The sequence below is a fragment of the Ipomoea triloba genome, chromosome 4 (assembly GCF_003576645.1).
Source record: "Ipomoea triloba cultivar NCNSP0323 chromosome 4, ASM357664v1".
NCBI classification, from domain to species: Eukaryota; Viridiplantae; Streptophyta; class Magnoliopsida; order Solanales; family Convolvulaceae; genus Ipomoea; species Ipomoea triloba.
In genome coordinates this window covers 35,422,028-35,443,814 of record NC_044919.1, presented here as the reverse complement: position 1 = coordinate 35,443,814, position 21,787 = coordinate 35,422,028, and the positions used below count along the sequence as shown (strand labels likewise).

The 21,787-nt window shown below is 35.5% G+C and overlaps 5 protein-coding genes and 1 non-coding gene across 6 annotated transcripts in view; 4 read left to right on the top strand and 2 right to left on the bottom strand.

Annotated features, from left to right (window-relative positions):
* Positions 1-496: 496 nt before the first annotated feature.
* Positions 497-568, bottom strand: TRNAP-AGG. The gene has a single exon. It is a non-coding gene; the product is annotated as a tRNA-Pro (tRNA).
* Positions 569-2,007: 1,439 nt separating this feature from the next.
* Positions 2,008-2,622, top strand: LOC116016223. The gene has a single exon (XM_031256382.1). The coding sequence runs from the start codon at positions 2,008-2,010 to the stop codon at positions 2,620-2,622; it is 615 nt and encodes a 204-aa protein (XP_031112242.1).
* A 3,155-nt stretch (positions 2,623-5,777) lies between these two features.
* On the top strand, positions 5,778-6,568 carry LOC116017862 (agamous-like MADS-box protein AGL61). The gene has a single exon (XM_031258512.1). The coding sequence runs from the start codon at positions 5,810-5,812 to the stop codon at positions 6,461-6,463; it is 654 nt and encodes a 217-aa protein (XP_031114372.1). The 5' UTR covers positions 5,778-5,809; the 3' UTR covers positions 6,464-6,568.
* A 1,663-nt stretch (positions 6,569-8,231) lies between these two features.
* On the top strand, positions 8,232-11,489 carry LOC116016222 (receptor-like protein EIX1). The gene has a single exon (XM_031256380.1). It carries the CDS (start codon positions 8,232-8,234, stop codon positions 11,331-11,333), a length of 3,102 nt encoding a protein of 1,033 aa, XP_031112240.1. The 3' UTR covers positions 11,334-11,489.
* A 1,127-nt stretch (positions 11,490-12,616) lies between these two features.
* Positions 12,617-16,375, top strand: LOC116016220 (receptor-like protein EIX1). The gene is made up of 2 exons (XM_031256378.1): positions 12,617-12,629; positions 13,551-16,375. The coding sequence occupies exons 1-2, from the start codon at positions 12,617-12,619 to the stop codon at positions 16,373-16,375; spliced, it is 2,838 nt and encodes a 945-aa protein (XP_031112238.1).
* LOC116016286 (magnesium-chelatase subunit ChlD, chloroplastic) overlaps positions 15,763-21,787 on the bottom strand; it is an 8,257-nt gene continuing 2,232 nt past the window's right edge. The window contains exons 5-16 of the mRNA XM_031256473.1: positions 21,563-21,686; positions 20,698-20,790; positions 20,150-20,245; positions 19,408-19,542; positions 19,067-19,267; positions 18,656-18,811; positions 18,050-18,157; positions 17,832-17,966; positions 17,399-17,560; positions 17,123-17,243; positions 16,909-17,032; positions 15,763-16,190 (exon numbers count right to left, since the gene is read on the bottom strand). Coding sequence (XP_031112333.1) covers positions 16,947-17,032; positions 17,123-17,243; positions 17,399-17,560; positions 17,832-17,966; positions 18,050-18,157; positions 18,656-18,811; positions 19,067-19,267; positions 19,408-19,542; positions 20,150-20,245; positions 20,698-20,790; positions 21,563-21,686 — 1,417 coding nt within the window. The 3' untranslated portion in view covers positions 15,763-16,190; positions 16,909-16,946. The remainder of the gene's footprint in view (positions 16,191-16,908; positions 17,033-17,122; positions 17,244-17,398; positions 17,561-17,831; positions 17,967-18,049; positions 18,158-18,655; positions 18,812-19,066; positions 19,268-19,407; positions 19,543-20,149; positions 20,246-20,697; positions 20,791-21,562; positions 21,687-21,787) is intronic.

Genomic DNA, 21,787 nt, shown 5'->3' with positions numbered 1-21,787 from the left:
ATCTCTAAAAAGTTAATTTAAACAAATTTAGTCCCTCATTTCAGTGGGATCCGACCCTTTTTGAATTGTTTGAACTCAATAATTAGTGATCTGGGCTGGCTCGTTTGAGGCCATCAAGTTTATTTTGTTCATGGGGCATTCCGAGAATTGAACTCGAGACCTCTCGTACCCTAAGCAAGAATGATACCACTAGACCAAATGCCCTTCTTAATACTAAGGTCAACTTTCTTCATTATTTAATGACTATCTAAATATGACAATATGGTTTGTTTGAGGCCTTCAAGCTTATTGAACTAATTTTTCAGCCACTTAGAAATTTTTTCATTTTAAAAAATAAGAGTGTTTCAGGATGAGATAATGTTAGATCAAAACTTCGATCATATCAAATTAGTAATAAATTTTGAGCTAAGATTGACATCGATCTCTAAATATGACAATATGGTTCATTTTTTAAAATAAGAGTGTTAGCTGTGCCCGGGACAAGAAGGTAAAAAATGGGGCATTTCGAGAATTGAACTCGGGACCCCTCGCACCCTAAGCGAGAATCATACCACTAGACCAAATGCCCTTCTTAAAAACAAGTTCAACTTTCTTCATTATTTAATGACTACAACTTATACTTTATTGAATATATAAAATAAAAATAAGGGATATAGTGAGATACTTTTTTGCGATTAAGGTTACGATTTGTCATCTAAAGAAAAAAGAGCATCTCGAAATATTTAGTATATAACAAACACCCCACCCCCCTAAAATCACAATCTATAATCAATGTATTAAAGGACCTGACTAGAAAATAGTTTGGATATGATTATAGGAGTTAGGACTTACTCAACACATTAATAATAAGTGCTCAGTAGAGATTATAAGGTAAAGTCCAAAGTAATATTAGTTGTTACGTATTATTAGTTATACTAGCTGGATCGATTATTATTACAAAGAAATCGCAATAGTTAAAGGACCCCATATGGATAATCTCAATAAAGAATTGAAGTTATGCAATGTTTACAAGTTATAATTTTTCCCTCTTGTATAGAAAAATCAATCTGGTCAACACTTTTTTCCTTAATTGGGACGGTCCAGTGCGAACGGAGATTACTCTGAATATGGTACGGCTTTAAAGGTGCCTCCTACAGTTAGATCTACTTACGATTAAGACTTAAAGGTGCTTGGAAGGGATTATTGGACGAGTTGGTAGCTTTTGAGATAGTGGTTGAGATTGACAGGTACTAATAAGAGCGGATTGTTGGGCAAGTTGGCTGCTACACTAGTATATTATAAAATAAAATTCGTAAACGCTTGATTTGGAGAATAAGTAAATAATTTATAGTAATATATATTTTAATTAAGATAGAAATATTATTCTAATTTTAGATGATATTCCTATTTTGGTTTTAATTTATTCCTTTCCCCTTTTAGATTTTTTACCTTTCCAAGAAACCTAATTTCGTCTTTTTTTTTTTCTTTTCTTTTCTTCTATTTTTAGTTCATTCAGGTATTATGTATAATGGTGTTTCTGTATATGAATTCCCCCCCTAGATTCTGTATGGAATGGAAAGTATAAACCGGCATGAATGGATAAGGAAGTCGAAAGAGTGAAAAGGATTAAGTTCGTAGTAAAGCTGGAATGATTCTTTACCGTTATTATCGTTATTTGTATTATTAGTATTAGTGCAAATAATTAATACGAGACCTATAATATATCTTATTTAGGAATGCATATAATTTAAAATAAATAAAATGCTAACATTTAATTAATATAAAAATATTTCTTAATTATAGGATCAATCCGACCGTACGTGAAAACTATCCAAATCCAATGGCTCTCAAATTGCGTACGAATTTTTTCCAAGAATTTGAATTCCCTGGAGTGGAATATAACAATTAGTATATATACCCGAACAATAGTGTTAGTTTCGTGAAGAGAAAAAGAATCTTCCAAACAACATTTTTGCTTCGATTCTTGCTCCCATAATAATGTTCAGTTCTTCAAGAGGCCGAGGTGACATGACGAGGCGCCACGTCGCAGCACAGCCAAGAAATAGCGGCGGCGGGTACGGACAATCTCAATCGCCAATAACGGCTCCGAGGTGGTCGGGTATGACTCGGCCGTACCGTGAAACGGCGGCGAGAAAAAAGAGCCGCGCGGTTTGGCGGCGGGCGGTTCCGTCGTGGGAGAAGGAGTTTTGTTTGAAAGCGACGGCGGGGATGTTCGCCACGTGGGATAAATTCGCGCAGGCCAAGAAGTACGTCCACCTGTACGACAAAATCATGCGGTGGGACGACAAGGAGGCGCAGGAATCGTTCGACCGTTCTAAAACCTTATTTTACGCTAAAAAGTTCAACATCCTTAATCTCCTCGAAATTTCAACGCCGCCCGATCCCGATCTCTACATCGCCGAAATCGACTGGGATGATTCTAGAATCGACGATTGTGAGCTCTCGGACGCATTAGGGCTTTTAGCCATAGATGACAGAGAAGAAGAAATGGAGGAGAGAAAGAAGATAATAACAATAGAGGATATCGAACCTACTGGGTGGGATGTTGAACCAGGGGAATCTTATGATCCTAATAACCTTACGGGGCTTATCGTTGGTGGTGATAGCCGATATTGGTGCTAAAATAGTTAGATTTCGATTAATGTTATTGAATCTTTAATTTATTAATTACATGAGAGTTCGTTATCAGTTATACTTTGAACAATAGGAACAATATAGTATGTCTTGATGTTTCTTTACATGTACGATATGGTGCATGTATCGTATCGTATCGCCCATTTTAAACGAGTTCTTGACTTGCAATAATAGATTGATGGTTCAAGATTTTATTAGATGCGAGTAATTAACAAATGTTTTCTATTTTGTTATGTTTTCCAATTATTTTGATTGCTTTTCCTAGTTTAATTTACAATTTCACCTAAAGGAATGTCATAAATTAGCCGTGAGTTGAAGCTATTCATGACCTTTTTAATCGAGATCGGTTTTATTAATTGATTAATCACATATAAAGGGGAAGTGCATGATAGATAATTGTCAGTTTCTTCCTCTTGATCTTCACGTTCTAAATGATTTGAAGTAACATCTTTTTTGTAAAATTGATTACCTCTTAATAACTTAGACATTTACAAGTTTGATTTGCTTTCTTTCATTGTATGAGAAAAAAAAGATTGTCATCGATAATATTAAGCACACGATTTTCAAAATGAGTATATATATATGATTTGATGAATCATTTTAATTTGTTTATAACAAATGGTTTATGGTATTAATTAAGAATTAACACTAGAAGATCGAACTAAGAAATGATGAATTTGTAATGAGATTAGACAAGAATGGAAGTGCATGGATCAAAATATGTATTTCGTAAAAGAATTCACTACAATTGAATAGCTTGTCTAATCATTAAATCTCTTTAACTATTTATACATTGCCCTATAACAGACACAATTATTCTTTGTGCATGTCACTCGAGTAGTGTTTTACACAAGATGCAAGAATGCAACAAAACCCGAAATCAATAATTCATTAACATGTCACTAGCCCTCTATGCTCTTGAGTTGTGAGTGTAAGCAAAAGTTAGCTAATGGGAGCAATTGTGCTCAATTAAATTCAAAATTTGCACTCAACCCTGAATCCCAAGTGAAGGAAATTAAAAGGGTTGGGATTTAAGCAGGTGATATCTCGCTTCTATAGATATATCTTCTAGTGTTGAGGTATGTAGAGGAAGAATCATGCTTATCACGCTCGAGTTGTATTATATATGCTCTATGTTTCCATTTCAAGCTGTCTAATAATCTCGCAAAATATGAAGTTTTCCTCCATAGGCTTCAATATAAATTGGCTTCAAAGCTAAGAAGGGGGTCAAAATAAAATAAGGTATGACTATAAGCGGGGAGTACAGTTCTCTCGCTTCGACTTTTTCGTGCTTCGTTCAAGGAGATATTGAACTTCAGATGGCTGTAATCTTGCCTCTGGTGGATCGGTTATTGGGAGCATTCTTGAATTGGAGCTTCTACTATTGTTTTGTTTTCTTAAAAGAAAAGTAATACTTGTTCCAAAAGCAGCATGAGTAGGAATTAGGATTAGGATTTAGGAATAAAAATTGGCACCTACTATGAAACTACATAATATCCCCCACCCGCACCCCCTATATAAGTCTTGTATGTATATATGTATGTATAGTACATTTTTAGATATAAGTATAAGAGAATAGAAATAAGTAAACAATAGACTAGTTGGCTGGAATGGTTGGCGCGGATTTTTGCATTGCTAAGGGCGAGGGTTTGACTTTTGCATGCAACAGCTGTGTAATTTATAATGTATTTTTTATTTGAATTATTTTATCAAATTAATATATTGTTATAATGAGATATGTAATTCAGTGTGTTTTATTTTTTTGTCTATATCCAACAATATTTATGACTATATTCTTTTTAAGTGATTCAATTTATAATGTGTTTTTTATTTGAATTATTTTATCAAATTAATTATGTTTCATATATTGTTATTAATATTTTTATAAAGTTTTATTGTGTTTTATTTTTCGTGTACATCCAACAATATTTATGACTATATTCCTTTTAAGTAATTATTTTTTAAACTACATCTTTTATGTTTGAATTCGCCCCCACTGAAAAACTTTTCTGGATCCGCCACTATATACAACTACTTTTTCTTATTTTACTTTATAAAGAGTTCACAAATTCTTAACCTTAAAGTAGTAAATAAATGCAAATAAATAATGATGAGCTTAGTTGGCGTGAGTGGTCGTACACTCTTATCCTTTAAGAGACGTTGAGACTACATTCAAACCCCTTCTTGTATAGAAAATCAATCTGACCAGTACTTTGTCCCTTAATTGGGTAGGCCCACTTATTAGTCTAAGTATGGTATGAGCTTAAAGTATTTTCTACAGTTAGGGCCTGATTAGGATACATCATGGTGTAACCCAAAAAAAAAAATGCAAATAAGTTTGATGCTTAAGCCCATCATTTGACCTCCGGCAAATTATGCTATGGACCCGAGGACCCAAGCCCATATCCACAATTTTAAAACTCTATGTTCACAATTTTAGGACATTATATTCACAATTTTAGATCTCAATATACAAATTTACATTACTCAATATTCACAATTTTTGAACTCTATATTCACAATTCGGTTATATAAATTCAAAAATTGTGTTATATTATTAAATATATAATTATGAAATTGTGAATATAGAGTTCTGAAATTGTGAACATAGAATTATGAAATTATGAGTATAGAGTTCTGAAATTATGAACATAGAATTTTGTAATTGTGAATACAAAATTTAAAAATTTATTTATATAGAGTTCAAAATTTGTGAACATAAAGTTCTACAATTATGAACATAGAGTTCTAAAATTGTGAACATGGACCTGAATCCACCTTGCAAGACTCAAGTCCATGACATAACGACCGCTGACCTCCTAAAGCTAAGGCTATTGATTTCCTTATTAACCATCATTCATTCGAACCCTAATTAAGACGTACACTTTTTACTGCCTTAATTAATTCCGTCTTTGCCTTGAGAACCTATTTGAGAGATTCTTTAATTTTTGGCAGGTAGTCTAGTCAATCATAGGAGTAAACGAAAGTTTAGGAAATTTACCAAAACCTAGTATTATTCAAACAAATTGACACTTTTTTTCTTTTCTTGTCTCTAATCCCGATAAGGATGTGATTTGCAACTATATATATAATATAACACCCCTTAGCTTCACCATTGTCCCCTCCCACACAAAGCTAATCGATAAGTTTAAGATTTCTTGATTGAATTTCTGCTATGGAGTCCCAGAGAAACAAGGCAAGTAAAGGGAAAAGGAAGATAGAGATTAAGAGAATAGAACAGAAGAGTAGCCGATTAGTCACATTCTCGAAACGCCGGGCCGGAATTTTCAAGAAAGCCAGCGAGCTATCGATGCTGTGCGGGGCGGAAGTCGCCGTCCTCGTGCGGTCTCCGGCGGGTCGGGTCTTCGGCTTCGGGTACCCGAGCATCGAGGCAGTCATCCAGCGCTACGAAAACTGTGGCGCAGCCGGAGACCGCCGGGAATACTGCGACGAAAGGGTGGGAAAAGTTCAGAGGGCGACTGAGGAAAACCGCCGACAAAAGGTGGTCAGAGAAAAAATCATTAATTCGTCGGGGAGCCAATTAAACATGGTTTCCCAAACAGGGACGGAAGGGACGGAAAGGGGTGGGATGCTTTGGTGGGCTAAAGATATTGACGGAATGGGATTGACGGAATTGACGGAGTTTAGGAATGCTTTGGAAGGGTTGAGGAATGAAACGGAGAAGAAGGCTAAGGAGATGGCAATAAAACCAGGTTTTTCGTCGTCGTCGTCCCATGAAGAACAACACGAAAACGTTGTTCCGTTATCTGTAGATGAATCTAATTTGCTTTTTCCTAGAAGTTCAGACTTTCGATTATGGAGTTATTAATTAGCTAGGATTATATTCTCCATGGATCGGAATAATATAATGTGTGTTCTTGTCTTATGAATTATTTTTCCACATATACAACATACATAACATTGTTTTATCTAATTACCAAAAAGTGTCTTCATCATGTAACACGATAGTGCTATCAGGCTATTTGACAATTCATCTGAATTCACCTGCTAGCACCTGCTAGCCGGTTTCCACCCCTTCTTTCCGGTTGTGCGCTGACATGGTTGATTACATGGCATTGTTTCATTGTATTCTTTTATTTTCCTTCGTCTAAGCTTCTAGCGTGTAAGCATAGCGACATAGCCCTACCAAATTTTCCAAATCGATTAAAGAATGTAATCACTTTTCTACTTTATTGTTAGGGTTTAGGGACCACAACTCTGACTCAGCATTCCATCGAACAATGCAAGCAATTTTCTACTTTATTATTAGGGTTTACGGACCACAAGTCTTGACTCAATATTTCATTCAACAACTTGACCATTTTTCTACTTTATTATTAGGGTTTAGGGACCACACGAATGACTCTATGTTCTATTAAAGAATGCACACCAAACGACAGCAAGATTATTTCCATTATGTACAACAATGCTCAGAAAAAGACAATGATGGACCAGATAAGCAAAGCAAACCAGATATGTCTCCATTTCACTTTACAAACAACATAAAGTGAAGAACTTAGAAAATTATTGAAAGTATGCTTGATAGGTCTCTTATGTATCGATCTCATGCTTTCCTCTTGAGCAATCTTCATATTTATAGCTTGATTTCGAATTCGTCCATTGAAAAGAAACAAATTTGAATTACCAATTTGTCAAGATTTGACAAGTGTAGACTCTAACCGTTGTATATAACTTGTCCTGAAAATTCAATTTTTGTAACTTCCAATGAATTACCAAAAACAAAACATGCTTATGTACCATGTTGTGCAACAGTGGCACCAAAAAACAGAAAAGTTTAAAACATAATTTTATTTTTCATGTTACCTTGCAAATGTAAAGTTTGCAGCGAGGACTATGATGATGATTGGAAAGGAATTGGAGATATTATTGCAAATTTTATAACAGTTTCAACATTGTAGGACCAGAGATTGAAATGAAGACATACATAATAGAGACTATTTTTTTTTTGTTATTTTGCATTTCTAATAAATATTTTCACATTGCAAAAGTCAATTACTTTGAATCCATCTGCAATAAGTTGTTTTGACTTTTCAGCTGCCTAATCATTGCCCTCAGGATGAGGTAACTGAGGAGTCATAACTCCTAGCTAGAGGTTGGCAGTGACAGTACGCGCAAATTATAACGTGGACCGAGTCCACAGTGACAGTTCAAAATAATATCGGCACTGTTTGGTAAATAATTAGCCTATCAGCCAATTTTGACTTATTTGACCACTATTAGTTGTTTGGTTAATAAGCTTGTTGTAACTCCAAAATGCTAAAATTCAAAAGGCTACTCAAAGCAGTCTTTTCAATTAGCTTTTTGAGAAAAGAAATTATATCAAACAACTAACAGTTAATTTATCAAACAACTTTCTACAATCAGCTAATGTTATCAACAAATCATACCTTATAACCCAAACAGCCAACGGCCATTTACCAAACAGAGCCGATATCATTTTATTTAAATTAGTATGATTTTTGTCACGGGAATAAAAAGGCATTATTCTAACAATGATCTATCATATATGGAATTGGAATTGCATGCTAAACCAGCAAGCTAAACTATATTTCCAATTTCCAAACCATAAATCATAAATGGCTTCTATCATGAATCCCTGTCTGCTGCCTATTACTCTTTCTTCCTTCTTCTTCATCCTTGTTTTTATGATAAATAATGAGTTTGGGTTTTGTCTCGGAAACCCAAATCCGATTTGCAGAAAAGATGAAAAGCAGGCCTTGCTGTGCTTCAAGAAGGGTTTAAAGGATCCATCCAATCTCCTTTGGTCTTGGGTTGATAATGGAGACTATGATTGTTGCACTAAATGGGCTGGAGTTTTGTGCAACAATGTAACTGGCCATGTCACTGCTCTCCACCTCTCCAATCCCATTCCAGGGAATGGCAGTTCAGCTTTTGGGGGTGAACTAAGCCCCTGTTTGCTGGAACTGAAAAAACTAAGCCACCTCAACCTTAGTGGAAATGATTTTGAAGGAATTCCCATCCCGGGCTTCCTAGGATCTCTACTAAACCTGGAATACCTCGATCTATCCGAAGCTGGATTCCAAGGAATCATTCCCCATCAGCTTGGTAATCTCACAGCTTTACACACGTTGACTATTCGCGGGCCTGGTCTCAAAGTTGATAGCCTTGAATGGTTATCAAGTCTTTCCAATCTCCAACAACTGGACTTGAGCTCTGTGAATCTAAGCAAAGCTCTCAACTGGGTAGAGGTGACTTCTAAACTTCCGTCTTTACATCACCTTCTTTTCTCTGGTTGTAGTCTTTCTACCATATCTTCTTCACTTCATCATCACAACAACTATTCCTCCCTTTTGTTCCTCCATCTTTCTCAAAATAGCTTCACTTCTTTAGTTCCTAAATGGATTTTCAATCTCCACAGCCTTGTTTCTCTTGACCTGAGTGACAGTAATTTTCTTGGTCCCCTCCCCGAGACTGGCCCTTGGAACTTTTCATCTCTTGAAACACTTGACATCTCATTGAATGATCTCGGCGGTTCATTGCCCAGTCTGGGGAACTTGCCTAAGCTCAAAATATTCCGCACTACTCTTAACATGTTCAATTCTAGCTTGCCACAGTGGATATTTAGGTGTAATGAATTACAAACTCTTGATGTTCAAGGTAACCGGTTTTCAGGGCCAGTTGATGTTAGTGTGGGGAAAATGAAAAGGCTGAGATATCTTGATCTTAGTGAAAATGATTTCAGGTCTAGTATACCCAGTTGGATTTATGAATCCACTGAGCTGAGTTATCTTGATCTTGGTTATAACCGGTTTCAGGGAACCATTTCAAATTCCATTTCCAGCTTGACTTCTTTGGCTTTCTTCAGTGTCTCAAATAACAAAATGCTTAGTGGAGAAGTACCAAAACAGATGGGGAAACTCTGCAAGCTAGTCTCGCTTTCTCTGTCAGCAAACAAGTTTTCTGGATTAATTTCTGAGTTGTTCCAAAGTATGTCTGAAGAATGTGTTTTTGATGGTTTAGTGGATTTGCTTCTGTACAATAATCAGTTTTCTGGTCCATTAACGTTTGATGGTTCTTCAACATTAAAATTCCCATCACTTGGTACTTTGGACCTGAGTGGTAATAAGATAAATGGAACTCTCCCTCAAGGTCTGGGGAACATGTTTCCGATGCTCGATTTTCTGGATATTTCTAATAATAGATTAGAAGGTGTTGTGACAGAAAATCACTTTGTTAATCTCAAAGAATTATGGTGTTTCTATGCATCTGGGAATAGATTAACATTGAAAGTGAGTCCAAATTGGTTGCCTCCCTTAAAACTTAGCAAGCTTGGGTTGGGAAGTTGGCACTTGGGTCCTCAATTCCCAGTTTGGTTGAAGTCACTAAAAGAGATTATTTCTGAGGTGGATATATCTAATGCTGGAATCAAAGATGAAGTTCCAACTTGGCTTTGGAACTTATCCTCTCAACTTTCTGTCCTCAATTTGTCTCACAACCAATTCTATGGTCAATTGCCTCAAAACACATTTGCCCTAACTAACTTGGACTTGTCAAACAATTTCTTCTCAGGGAACGTCGTTCGTTTCTTTTGTCATCCTCAAAATGAATCGATCAAGCTTAATAAGCTTCACCTTAGAAGAAATGCTTTATCAGGACAAATTCCCGATTGTTTGGGTAATTGGCCGGTATTGGAAGTATTAGACTTGGCAGAGAATAGTTTAAGTGGAAGAATCCCCGAATCTATTGGGCTCCTAAATATATTGTCATCTTTGGACTTGAACGGTAACAAACTTTTTGGCAATGTACCTTCATCTTTACAAAATTGCACCAGTTTAATGAAACTTGACTTGGGTGAAAATGAGTTAGAAGGGAATATTGCAAGCTGGCTTGGGAGTTCACTTTCTAGTTTGGTAGCTCTAAGGCTTCGTTCAAATAGGTTCTATGGTGAATTGCCTCCAGATTTCTGTCATCTTACATTTCTTCAAATATTGGACCTTGCTAATAACAGCTTCACTGGTATAATCCCTAAGTGCCTTAACAATTTCACTTCAATGGTTGAGCAGAATGATATTGACATTGCAGGCATAGATAGGGGAACAGTAATATTTGATGGAGAAAGTGCTACAGTGACAACAAAAGGGCAAGAGTACCAATATTTTACCACAATATTGGTGTTGTTTGCAAGTTTTGATCTTTCCGACAACAATTTTTTGGGGGAAATACCCGTGGAACTGACCACTTTAGTGGAATTAAGATCCTTGAACTTATCGGGAAATAAGTTGACGGGAAAGATTCCCGAGAAAATAGGAGATATGAAACAATTAGAATCCCTTGATTTATCAAGAAATCATCTTTCTGGAGAAATCCCCTACAGTCTTTCAAATCTAAACTTTCTGAGTTACTTGAATTTGTCGTATAACAATCTGTCTGGAAAGATTCCTACTGGTACTCAGCTTCAAAGCTTCAATCCATCTTGCTATGTTGGTAACAATCTCTGTGGGCATCCTCTCATTGAATGTAGCAATGATAATGTAGAAGAAGAAGAAGAAGACAGAGGAGATGATTCTGAGGCTAAGTGGCTTTATATTAGCATGGCTATAGGATTTGTTGTGGGATGGTGTGGCATCTTGGGACCTTTGTTTGTTGTGAAATCTTGGAGGTATACTTATTTTCAGTTTATAGATGATAAGTTGAAGTCTCTTTCAAGATCATTATAGTGAACTTATTGAGTTCCAATTTAATAAACATTTGATTGGAATTCACCTGCGACTCATTATATAATTTGATGACCAACGTGTTGTAATTTGGGTTGGGCATGTAAGGATCCACTTGAAGTGATTGAAAATGTAATTTGTAAGTTTGCAATTTTCTAGAAAAAACATATTTCATATTCGAATGTTATGATGCTTAAAATTTGTGAAGACAAATTATTAAATTTATCAAATTTCTTTTTGTCTTATTTTATACCTGAGAAGCTTTTTAATATTTAGTCATATAAGAATAAAGATCCTAAGATTTTAATTCGTTACTATAAATCTTTAGATGTGTTTTTGGTGAACCGTGGGACGAAACTATATTATGTTTCAATAGATTAAACATTAGTTCACTCAATAGTTTTCAATGCATTGTTGTCAAGACTATGGTGCAATGTTGAGGAAATTGGATTAGAGATTCAATAGTCTCATCACTTGTTCATTACCGGTCGGCCTAGTCCAGAGAAAAAAGTAGTTTTAAGGTTTAGGAGCTATTTAGAGCAGCCAATGCATCCTTTGTTGTTGCAGAGATAACAACATCTGAAGCATTTGGCAAATGTAAAGTTTGCAGCGACGACTAGATGATGATTGGAAAGGAATTGGAGATATTATTGCAAATTTTATAGTAGGACGAGAGATTGAAATGAAGAGATACATAATAGAGACTTTTTTTTGTTTTGTTATTTTGCATTTCTAATAAATATTTTCACATTGCAAAAGTCAATTACTTTGAATCCATCAGCAATAAGTTGTTTTGACTATTCAGTTGCCTAATCCTTGCCCTCAGGATGAGGTTGGCAGTGACAGTACGCGCACATTATAAAGTGGACCGGGACAACGAGTCCACAGTGACGGTTCAAAATAATATCATTTTATTTAAATTAGTATTCAAAAAAGTATGATTTTTTTTTTCCATCCTTGTGACCAATTGCGTTGTCTATGCAGGCGAGATTTATTTTTTTGATCTCATGGATTAGATTCTCATCGACCCAAACTTTCCTAAGTTAAGATGGCACAAAACGTGAGAATAATTTTCACCTTTTAAATCTCAAGAAAGTTTTAATATATCATATATGTCAAATAATTATAACTTTGTTTTAGGGTTATAATATGTGAAGTTTAGATAAATAAACTTAAAAAATTTTAAGTTTATGGTGTAGCTCATGGTGCGAATGGTCTAAGAGCAACTACACTTGTGATTTTTGTCAGATTAAAAATTTAAATATAATTTTTTGTTAATGTGGAGCATGGTTTATAGTGGTTTGTTCTCCGCAATAACATGTTTTTTGTGGGTCCCATTGGAGAGAGAAAGGGAGAAAATACCTTTTTTTATATAAAGATTTCAGCTTTTATTTTTTTCCTTTTTTTTCTTCTTCCTTCTTCTTTTGCAAAAAAAACCAACAAAATTTAAAACATGTGGGGCTGCTAAACTAACAACTTTTACGGCACAATTCTCAAAACAACACAAAGAAAGAGGACAATGGGGCACTCTTAAGTACACAAATCACACACCTTAAGCACACAAATAAAGCACTTTAAAAACACAAACCACGCACCTAAGATTTTAAAATGACGCACCTTAAGTTTTAAAAACTCACGCTCCTTAAGCATACATATCATGCACCACGCACCTTAAGCTTTAGATTCACTCACCTTAAGTTTCAACACTCACGCGCCATAAACATACAAATCACTCATCTTATGAAGGAGCATTACGCACCTTAAGAAGAAAATTATGCACCTAAAACTATTGCACAACTGCACTGGAACTGAATTCTATTATATATATATATATATAAAGAGACTTAAAGTCAACCTCTAAAATAGTCTCCTTCACACTAAAAACATTTTCAAGAAAAATGTACTCGTTCAGACTTCAGACTGCCAACATGGGAATAAAAAGGCATTATACTATTCTAACAATGATCTATCATATATGGAATTGGAATTGCATGCTAAACCAGCAAGCTAAACTATATTTCCAATTTCCAAACCATAAATCATAAATGGCTTTTGTCATGAATCCCTGGCTGCTGCCTATCACTCTTTCTTCCTTCTTCATCTTTGTTCTTATGATAAATAAGTTTGGCTTTAGTTGCGGAAACCCAAATCCCATTTGCAGAAAAGATGAATAGCAGGCCTTGCTGTGCTTCAAGAAGGGTTTAATTATAAATGATCCAGGGAGTTGGCTTTCGTCTTGGGTTGACGGGGACGATTGTTGTACAAAATGGGGTGGAGTTGTGTGCAACAACGTAACTGGCCGTGTCACTGCGCTCCACCTCGCCAATCTCAGTTCAGGCGGTGAACTTAGTCCCTGTTTGCTTGAATTGAAACAGCTAAGTCACCTTGACCTTAGCGGAAATGATTTTGAAGGAATTCCCATCCCGGGCTTCCTAGGATCTCTACTAAACCTGGAATACCTCGATCTATCCGAAGCTGGATTCCAAGGAATCATTCCCCATCAGCTTGGTAATCTTACAAGATTACACACGTTGAGAATACGAATTTGGGGTCTCAAAGTTGATAGCCTTGAATGGTTATCAAGTCTTTCCAATCTCCAGCAACTGGACTTGAGCTCTGTGGATCTAAGCAAAGCTCTCAACTGGGTAGAGGTCACTTCTGCACTTCCTTCTTTACACCACCTTCTTTTATCTGGTTGTAATCTTGCTAACATATCTTCTTCACTTCACCACAACAACTATTCCTCCCTTTTAGTCCTAGATCTTTCTTCTAACAAATTCAATTATTTTGTTCCTAAATGGATTTTCAGTCTCAACACCCTTGTTTCTCTTGACCTGAGCTATAATAAGTTTCTTGGTCCCCTTCCTGGTCCTTGGAACTTTTCATCCCTTGAAAACCTTGACATCTCGTATAATCATATCAGCGGTTCATTACCGATGATATTTGGGGGTAACAAATTACAAAACCTTGTTCTAAGTGGTAACCAGTTTTCAGGGGCAGTTCCTACTAGCGTAGGGAGAATGGAAAGGCTGAGATATCTTGATCTTTCTGAAAATGATTTCAGTTCCAGTATACCAAGTTGGATTTATGAATGCACTGAGCTGAGTCATCTTAATCTTTGCTGCAACCAATTTCAGGGCACCGTTTTGAATTCCATTTCCAACTTGACTTCTTTGTCTTACTTTGACGTCTCTGATAATAGCATGCTTAGTGGAGAAGTACCTAAACAAATAGGAAAACTTTGCAAGTTAGAGTTTCTTTATCTGTTGGGAAACAAGTTTTCTGGGTTAATATCTGAGTTGTTCCAAAGTCTGTCTGAATGTGTTTTTTATGGTTTAGAGCATTTGTTTCTGCAAGATAATCAGTTTTCGGGTCCAATGTTTGATAGCTCATTAAAATTTTCATCATTGATTGGTTTAAGCCTGGGAGGTAATAAGATAAATGGAACCATACCCAAGGGTCTGGGGAATATGTTTCCTATGCTGCAATATTTGGATATTTCCAATAATGTATTGGAAGGTCTTGTGACCGAAAATCACTTTGTTAATCTCAAAGAATTAGTGTTTTTCCTTGCATCTGGCAATAGATTAACATTGAAAGTGAGTCCAGATTGGTTGCCTCCTTTCCACCTTAATATAAGCCAGCTTGGACTGGGAAATTGGCACTTGGGTCCTCAATTTCCAGTTTGGTTGCAATCACTAAAAGAGATTTCTGAAGTTGATATATCTAATGCTGGGATCAAAGATGAAATTCCAACTTGGTTTTGGAACTTTTCCTCTGAAATTTCTGTCATTGATCTATCCCATAACCAATTCAGTGGGCCATTGCCTCAAATCTCATTTGACATAACTTATTTGGACTTGTCAAACAATTTCTTCTCTGGAGAAGTCATTCGTTTCTTATGTCCTCCTCAAAATGAATCAAGTATGATGAAAAGTCTTCACCTCAGAAGAAATGGTTTATCAGGACAAATTCCTGATTGTTTAAGTGGAAGTAATTGGCCAGAATTGAGAGTCTTAGACATGGCAGAGAATAGTTTAAGTGGAAGAATTCCTAAATCTATTGGGCTTCTAGAGTCATTGTCATTTCTTGACTTGGACAGTAACAAACTTTTTGGCAATATACCTCCTTCTATACAAAATTGCACCAGTTTATGGAAACTTGACTTGGGTGAAAATGAGTTAGAAGGGAATATTGCAAGTTGGCTTGGGAGTTCACTTTCTAGTTTAGAAGTTCTAAGGCTTCGTTCAAATAATTTCCATGGTGAATTGCCTCCAGATTTCTGCCATCTCACATCTCTTCGGATAGTAGACCTTGCTAATAACAACTTCATTGGTACAATCCCAAAGTGTATTAGCAATCTCACTTCAATGGTTGAGCAAACTAAGACCGCCCTTATTAGAGAAATCAATCTTGAAGATGTAAAATCATATGGAGAAAGTGCTATTGTGACAACAAAAGGGCAAGAGTACCAGTACTTAAACATAATATTGGTGTTGTTTGCAAGTTTTGATCTTTCCAACAACAATTTTTCGGGGGAAATACCTGTGGAACTAACCACTTTAGTGGAATTAAGATCCTTGAATCTATCAGGAAATAAGTTGACAGGAAAGATTCCAACGGAAATAGGAAACATGGAACAATTAGAATCCATTGATCTATCAAGAAATCATCTTTCTGGAGAAATTCCTTACCGCCTCTCAAATCTGAACTTTCTGAGTTACTTGAATTTGTCTTATAACAATCTGTCTGGGAAGATCCCTACTAGTACTCAGCTTCAAAATTTCAATGCATCTTGTTATGTTGGTAACAATCTCTGTGGGCCTCCTCTCCTTAAATGTAGCAATGATGAGGATACTCCTGATGAAGAAGAAGACAGAGGAGATGATTCTGAGGCTAAGTGGTTTTATATTAGCATGGCTGTAGGATTTGTTGTGGGATGGTGTGGTATCTGGGGACCTTTGTTTGTTGTGAAATCTTGGAGGTATACTTATTTTCAGTTTATAGATGATAAGTTGAAGTCTCTTTCAAAATGGTATGCATAGAGTTGGATTTTTCCTTGTTTATTATATTTTCTAAAAACGTACTCAAGATCATTATAGTGAAATTATTGAGTTCAAATTTAATAAAACATTTGATTGGAATTCACCTGCGACTCATTATATAATTTGATGACCAAAGTGTTGTATTTTGGGCATGTAAGGGTCCACTTGAAGTGATTGAAAATGTAATTTGTAGGTTTGCAATTTTTTAGAAGAAACGTATTTCAAATGTTAAGATGCTTAAAATTTGAGTAGAAGACAAATTATTAAATTTATCAAATTTCTTTTTGTCTTATTTTATACTTGAGAAGCTTTTTAATATTTAGTCATATAAGAATAAAGACCTTAAGATTTTTATATCATTACTACAAATCTTTAGATGTGTTTTTGGTGAAACTTGGGACGAAACTATATTATGTTTCAAGAGATTAAACATTAGTTCACTCAATAGTTTTCAATGCATTGTTGTCAAGACTATGGTGCAATGTTGGGGAAATTGGATTAGAGATTCAATAGTCTCATCACTTGTTCATTACCTGGTCGGCCTAGTCCAGAGAAAAAAGTAGTTTAAGGTTTAGGAGCTCTTTAGAGCAGCCAATGCATCCTTTGTTGTTGCAGAGATAACAGCATCTGAAGCATTTGGCAAATAATAATACTTCCCTGAAAAATAAAAGTTTTAAAAGGAGAATGGTCACAAAGTGCTTCCTAAAAGTGAACCTTTATAAGGAAAGCTACCATCAGTGAACAAACCTTGAGCAATTTTCGCAATTTCTTTTGCAAAGCCAGTGGACACAAACTTGTTCTCGGTATCAATAACAAGGAGGGACATTCCCGCTTTGTATATTTTACCAGCTACCTCAAGAATCTCATCCTGCACGCAATATTTACAGAGTGAAACTCAATAATGCTTGAGTGCATCTTAATTATTTAAAAATCATGACCCAAGTGCACAAGTAGCTTAGACTCATTTAAAATTTAGCAGCCATCATGACAAAATGAACAATTAATTTTAGTATCAGCGTATACCTTCAGCTCTTGAGCAGAAGGTCTGGGTGCATCAGACGAGGCTGCTGCTTCAGGATCAGTAGATCTTTTTAGTGATATGTTTGCTCTACCATCAGTAATTGCAACGATCATTATGCGTCCAACATCACCACTCTTCTCTGCGTTCATCCCAACTCTAACTGCCTGAACAGGATTACACTTGAACTATGAGACGACTATACTGTAACATACCCCAAGCTATATGGTGGTTAGTATAAGAAGTAATATGCTTGAAAAGCTAAATACTATTTTCTGCAATTTATCAAGTGAGAAAGCAAAAGTTGCTAATGAAAAAATTTCAAAGAATGAAGTTTAATTAAATTTTGAAAAGAAATTCCTTATATGCAACCACTATAAATTATACAAAGAACTGTACGGCAAGCAACATTTACATATACCAATCTAATTCACCTACCGTAGTTAGTCCATGAGCAAGCGGAGAACCCCCACCACAGGGAAGTCTCTCAAGACGCTTTCTTGCCATTGAGATTGACCTTGAAGGAGGCAACAGAACTTCTGCAGCATCTCCACGGAAAGGAATAATGCAAACCTGTAGACATTTTCATAACATCATATATCATCTCACCGCAATATGGAGTAATATGTAAAGCTTTTTTGTGACTCCAAACTGACCTGATCTCTACTTGTATAACTTTCTGCAAGTAGTTTCAATGCTGCTCCCTTGGCATTCTGCATCCTATTTAATGCCATACTTCCACTAGCATCAACTAAAAATATCACCTGCAATAAAGAAATTTATGTGAAAAGCAACAAACACTGAGCTAAAGAGCTCTAGAAATTTTTAATTTTTATCACAATATTATCTGGTATAACTACAATTTATTATGCAAGGCAGATAACATTAAGATTCCATACCAACAAAATAGACTACCTACTTCCAACGAAAACCACCTCTAATTAAAAAAGGTTGTGGTTTATAACACTAGGTTACATTTTGTAATTACAGTTTTCAGCTTAAGTTTAGTGGATTTCAAATGTGTAAATGTCAAATAATCAAAATCCAATTGCAAGGTTCAAATATCTTTTCTTTTGACAATTTCTTGCATTCTTTCATGGTTTGAAAGCTGCTAGTTCTAACACAAGAAATTTGTTGCCTACTCTGTTATATCAAATAGGGTTAATACAAATAGTAAGAAGAAAGCTCGAAACTAAAGGCATTAAAAATGAGGCAGGTTATGCAGAGAGAGAGAGAGAGAGAGAGAGAGTAATGAGATCTACCAAGGCTCCCGCTTTGCGTGCCATTCTTTTGGCTCTCATGTCAGTTTTCTCTACAAAAACTTTTCTAGTTTTTTGAATGTCCTTCTCTCTGCGTAATTTCTGATATGGTGCAGCTGCTCTTAAAGTTGCATCAACAGCTAATCTCTTGACTGGACCCTGGATGACATCAAGTAACTTTGTTAGAATAGATGAAATGGAGACACTCTTTTTTCTTTTGAAAGATTTTTTTTTCTTTTCTTTTGTTTTTATTTTCAAGAAGAAGCAAAGCAGTCAAGAGAACTAAATCAAACATGACTTACTTAGATAATGATGAAGATTTTTACCAGAACCAATTAAACTACATTCGTGAATTTTCCACAAAAGGAAGAACATGTTATGCAACTAATAGAAAAGAAACAGAACTTAGTTAACCTTAGGAAGCATTGGCTTAATATATCGACCTCTATCTTCAGAGAAAATAACATTCTTGGCTCGGCCAGCTTTTCCTTTGCGCCTCTGTGCTTGTTGTGCAAAGAAGAGAAGCTTCTCATCCACCAAACCACCTTCTGCATCAAAGATAAACTCTTCAGGTATCTGTTCCTGTTGCTGCTCATTTTCCTCATCTTTGTCCTCCTGGTTAAAGATGGAGAATTCTTTATCACATGGAAGTCAAGAAATACTCTTCCTCTTAGGGTGTTTGTATAATAGCTTCCTATTTGTATAATTCTTTTTAAGCAGATAAAACATAAGTATATATTGCCCTTTTAACAAACCTCTTGATCTTCCTCTTCATTCTGCTCTTCTGAAGAATCCTGATTTTGAGGAGGGGGAGGTGGAGGTGGCTGTTGGTTTTGCTGGTCAGGTGGGTTTTCACTAATAATTGAGCGTGGAAGGATGACCAATTCTACCTGCATTAGATAAATGTACAGGGCAACTGAGAGTGGTACCATGATGTGAGATACACCGAAGAATCTGACTTGAAATGGTTTTTATCATTGATGGCAGCAAAATAGAACTTTTCAGCTTTCCTAAATGGTAAAGAACATAAATGAGTGACTTAGGTTTAGATCAGAAATTTTACAACCCAAAAAGGCTTCTCCTTTTAGATATATGATGGTTCCACGTATTCTAGGGAGCCAGATATATGTCAAGAAAATACTACTCCAACTACAGTTTTACGTAAAATATTGATAGGTTTGGAGTTCAAGAACAAGCGTGAATGAAATTATTTTTTAGGAAAATTATTGGTAAAATTTAAATTGCATATAGACATTACACCACCCGAAATTAATGGTAAAATTTGATTTTTTCAGTGTGGATATGAACTTTGATACAATTTTAATTCTTGATACTAGTAATAGGGTAGAGACTACTGCCTAAACTGTACCACCAATTTCAGTAATTAAAAAAACACTGGAATGGATGTAAGAAGTAGAAGTGTCATGACATACTGCTTATCACTCAAACAGTTCAAACATGAATAACTCAGAAAATACAAAGTATAACACAGCTTACAGCTTTCTTCAGGTCATCAACATTGGCTTTCTCACGGCCTTCAAGAGCAGCTAAGCATTTGGCAACACGAGCAGCATACAGTTCAGCTCTATGCCCCTGTAATTCCAAAATGGATGTCAGTCAATTGCATTAGGATTAAGACACACAGGCATATTGTAGAGAACTTTAGTAGCAACATATAGCAATTTCTTCCATGAAATAAATGTGAAAATTTTATTTGAGATGGTTCTGGATGCTTCTCTTATCTTGTTTTAAGCTACAGCCTTACCAAATGAACAATGTGATCAGTCATCTTTGGTAAGTTATCATAGTTTTTGGCAAAACAACATGAGATCAATGCCATTAAGCTATTCTTTTGTAGTTTGGAATACATTTATTTATTCAACTTGATACAATTTATCATCTTATGTGTGAAAAAATGTTAAAGAATCTTATTATCTTAATAACTCATACATAAGACAGCTTATAATTATGACATGGAAAGTCTCAATCAAATACCAGTCAGGAGCATTCCTAATGAAAAACTAGTAGAGGTTTTTGGCAAGTACCTGGCAACCACCACGGACAGCTTCCATAACCAAGTATTTTAGCTGCTCTCGACTAATTGTAACATCCTTTAGATACTCCCTAGCCAAAATTATCTTCAGAGAATGAAGTCAGACATAGTTGTTATACAGAAGTTAGCGTGTGGAAATATAACATGCAATGAGAAATTGTTGCAATTTTTACGAGGAACAATATTGTCAATTAAGTTAATTGAAGTATCTTGTTAACTAGGAATTATTTCGTATAGAGGAACCTCATATATGTTATTATGGACTAAATAGAGGACAAAATTTTGCATTGTTAACTAATGTAATCAATATAGCACTTATAAGGTCTTCAAGCGTGCTGATTTAGGACAGAACTTCAATGTTTAATGGATTTTGAAGGTGAGATGATTAATTTAATATCTTCATCTCATGGCTGGCTAATTATCCTTCTACAAATAACAAATTAGACATGATGCCTATGGATTTCAGATAGACAAATGATTACTGTCATCTTTGAACAAATCTATATCCTAATCTACAGGTAATGAACCTGATCCATTTCTAAATTATGTCAGCACATGCTTACCTTCCAAATAAAATATGAGCCTCACCATTTTCTAGTTCTAACCAATTTTTCTGAAGACTATTTTCCAATTGCCCAAAAATGCAAGCACTGTAGTAGAATAGTTGTCTAAATCATCTAGATTTTTCTTTTTGACAAACATGTGTTTTTGCATTATAAGCTTCTTCATCCACCATTTTAAGAACTTCATTATTTCAAGACTATGTTCAAAGCACCAAATAATGCAAGCACTGTAGTAGAATAGTCATCTAAATCATCTGAATCTTTCTTCTTTTTTATTTTTTTTACAAATGGTACCTGTGTTTTAGCAAAATCTGTTTCTTCATCCACCATTTTAAGAACTTCACCACTGCGCTCCTGAAACTGTGTTGCTATGTCTACTGCTGCAACACGGTTTTCAAAACTCATTGGAAGATCTGCACTGCAGAAGGATTATATTATTATTAAATTGAGTACACTCAAAGCTCTCAGATGTAGGATTCAGAAGAATTGCCCCCCCCCCCCCCCCCCCCCCCCCCCCCC

Excerpts from the sequence above, each read along its gene's own strand:
- LOC116017862 (XM_031258512.1), top strand. The coding sequence starts at position 5,810 with ATGGAGTCCCAGAGAAACAAGGCAAGTAAAGGGAAAAGGAAGATAGAG.
- LOC116016222 (XM_031256380.1), top strand. The coding sequence starts at position 8,232 with ATGGCTTCTATCATGAATCCCTGTCTGCTGCCTATTACTCTTTCTTCC.
- LOC116016223 (XM_031256382.1), top strand. The coding sequence starts at position 2,008 with ATGACGAGGCGCCACGTCGCAGCACAGCCAAGAAATAGCGGCGGCGGG.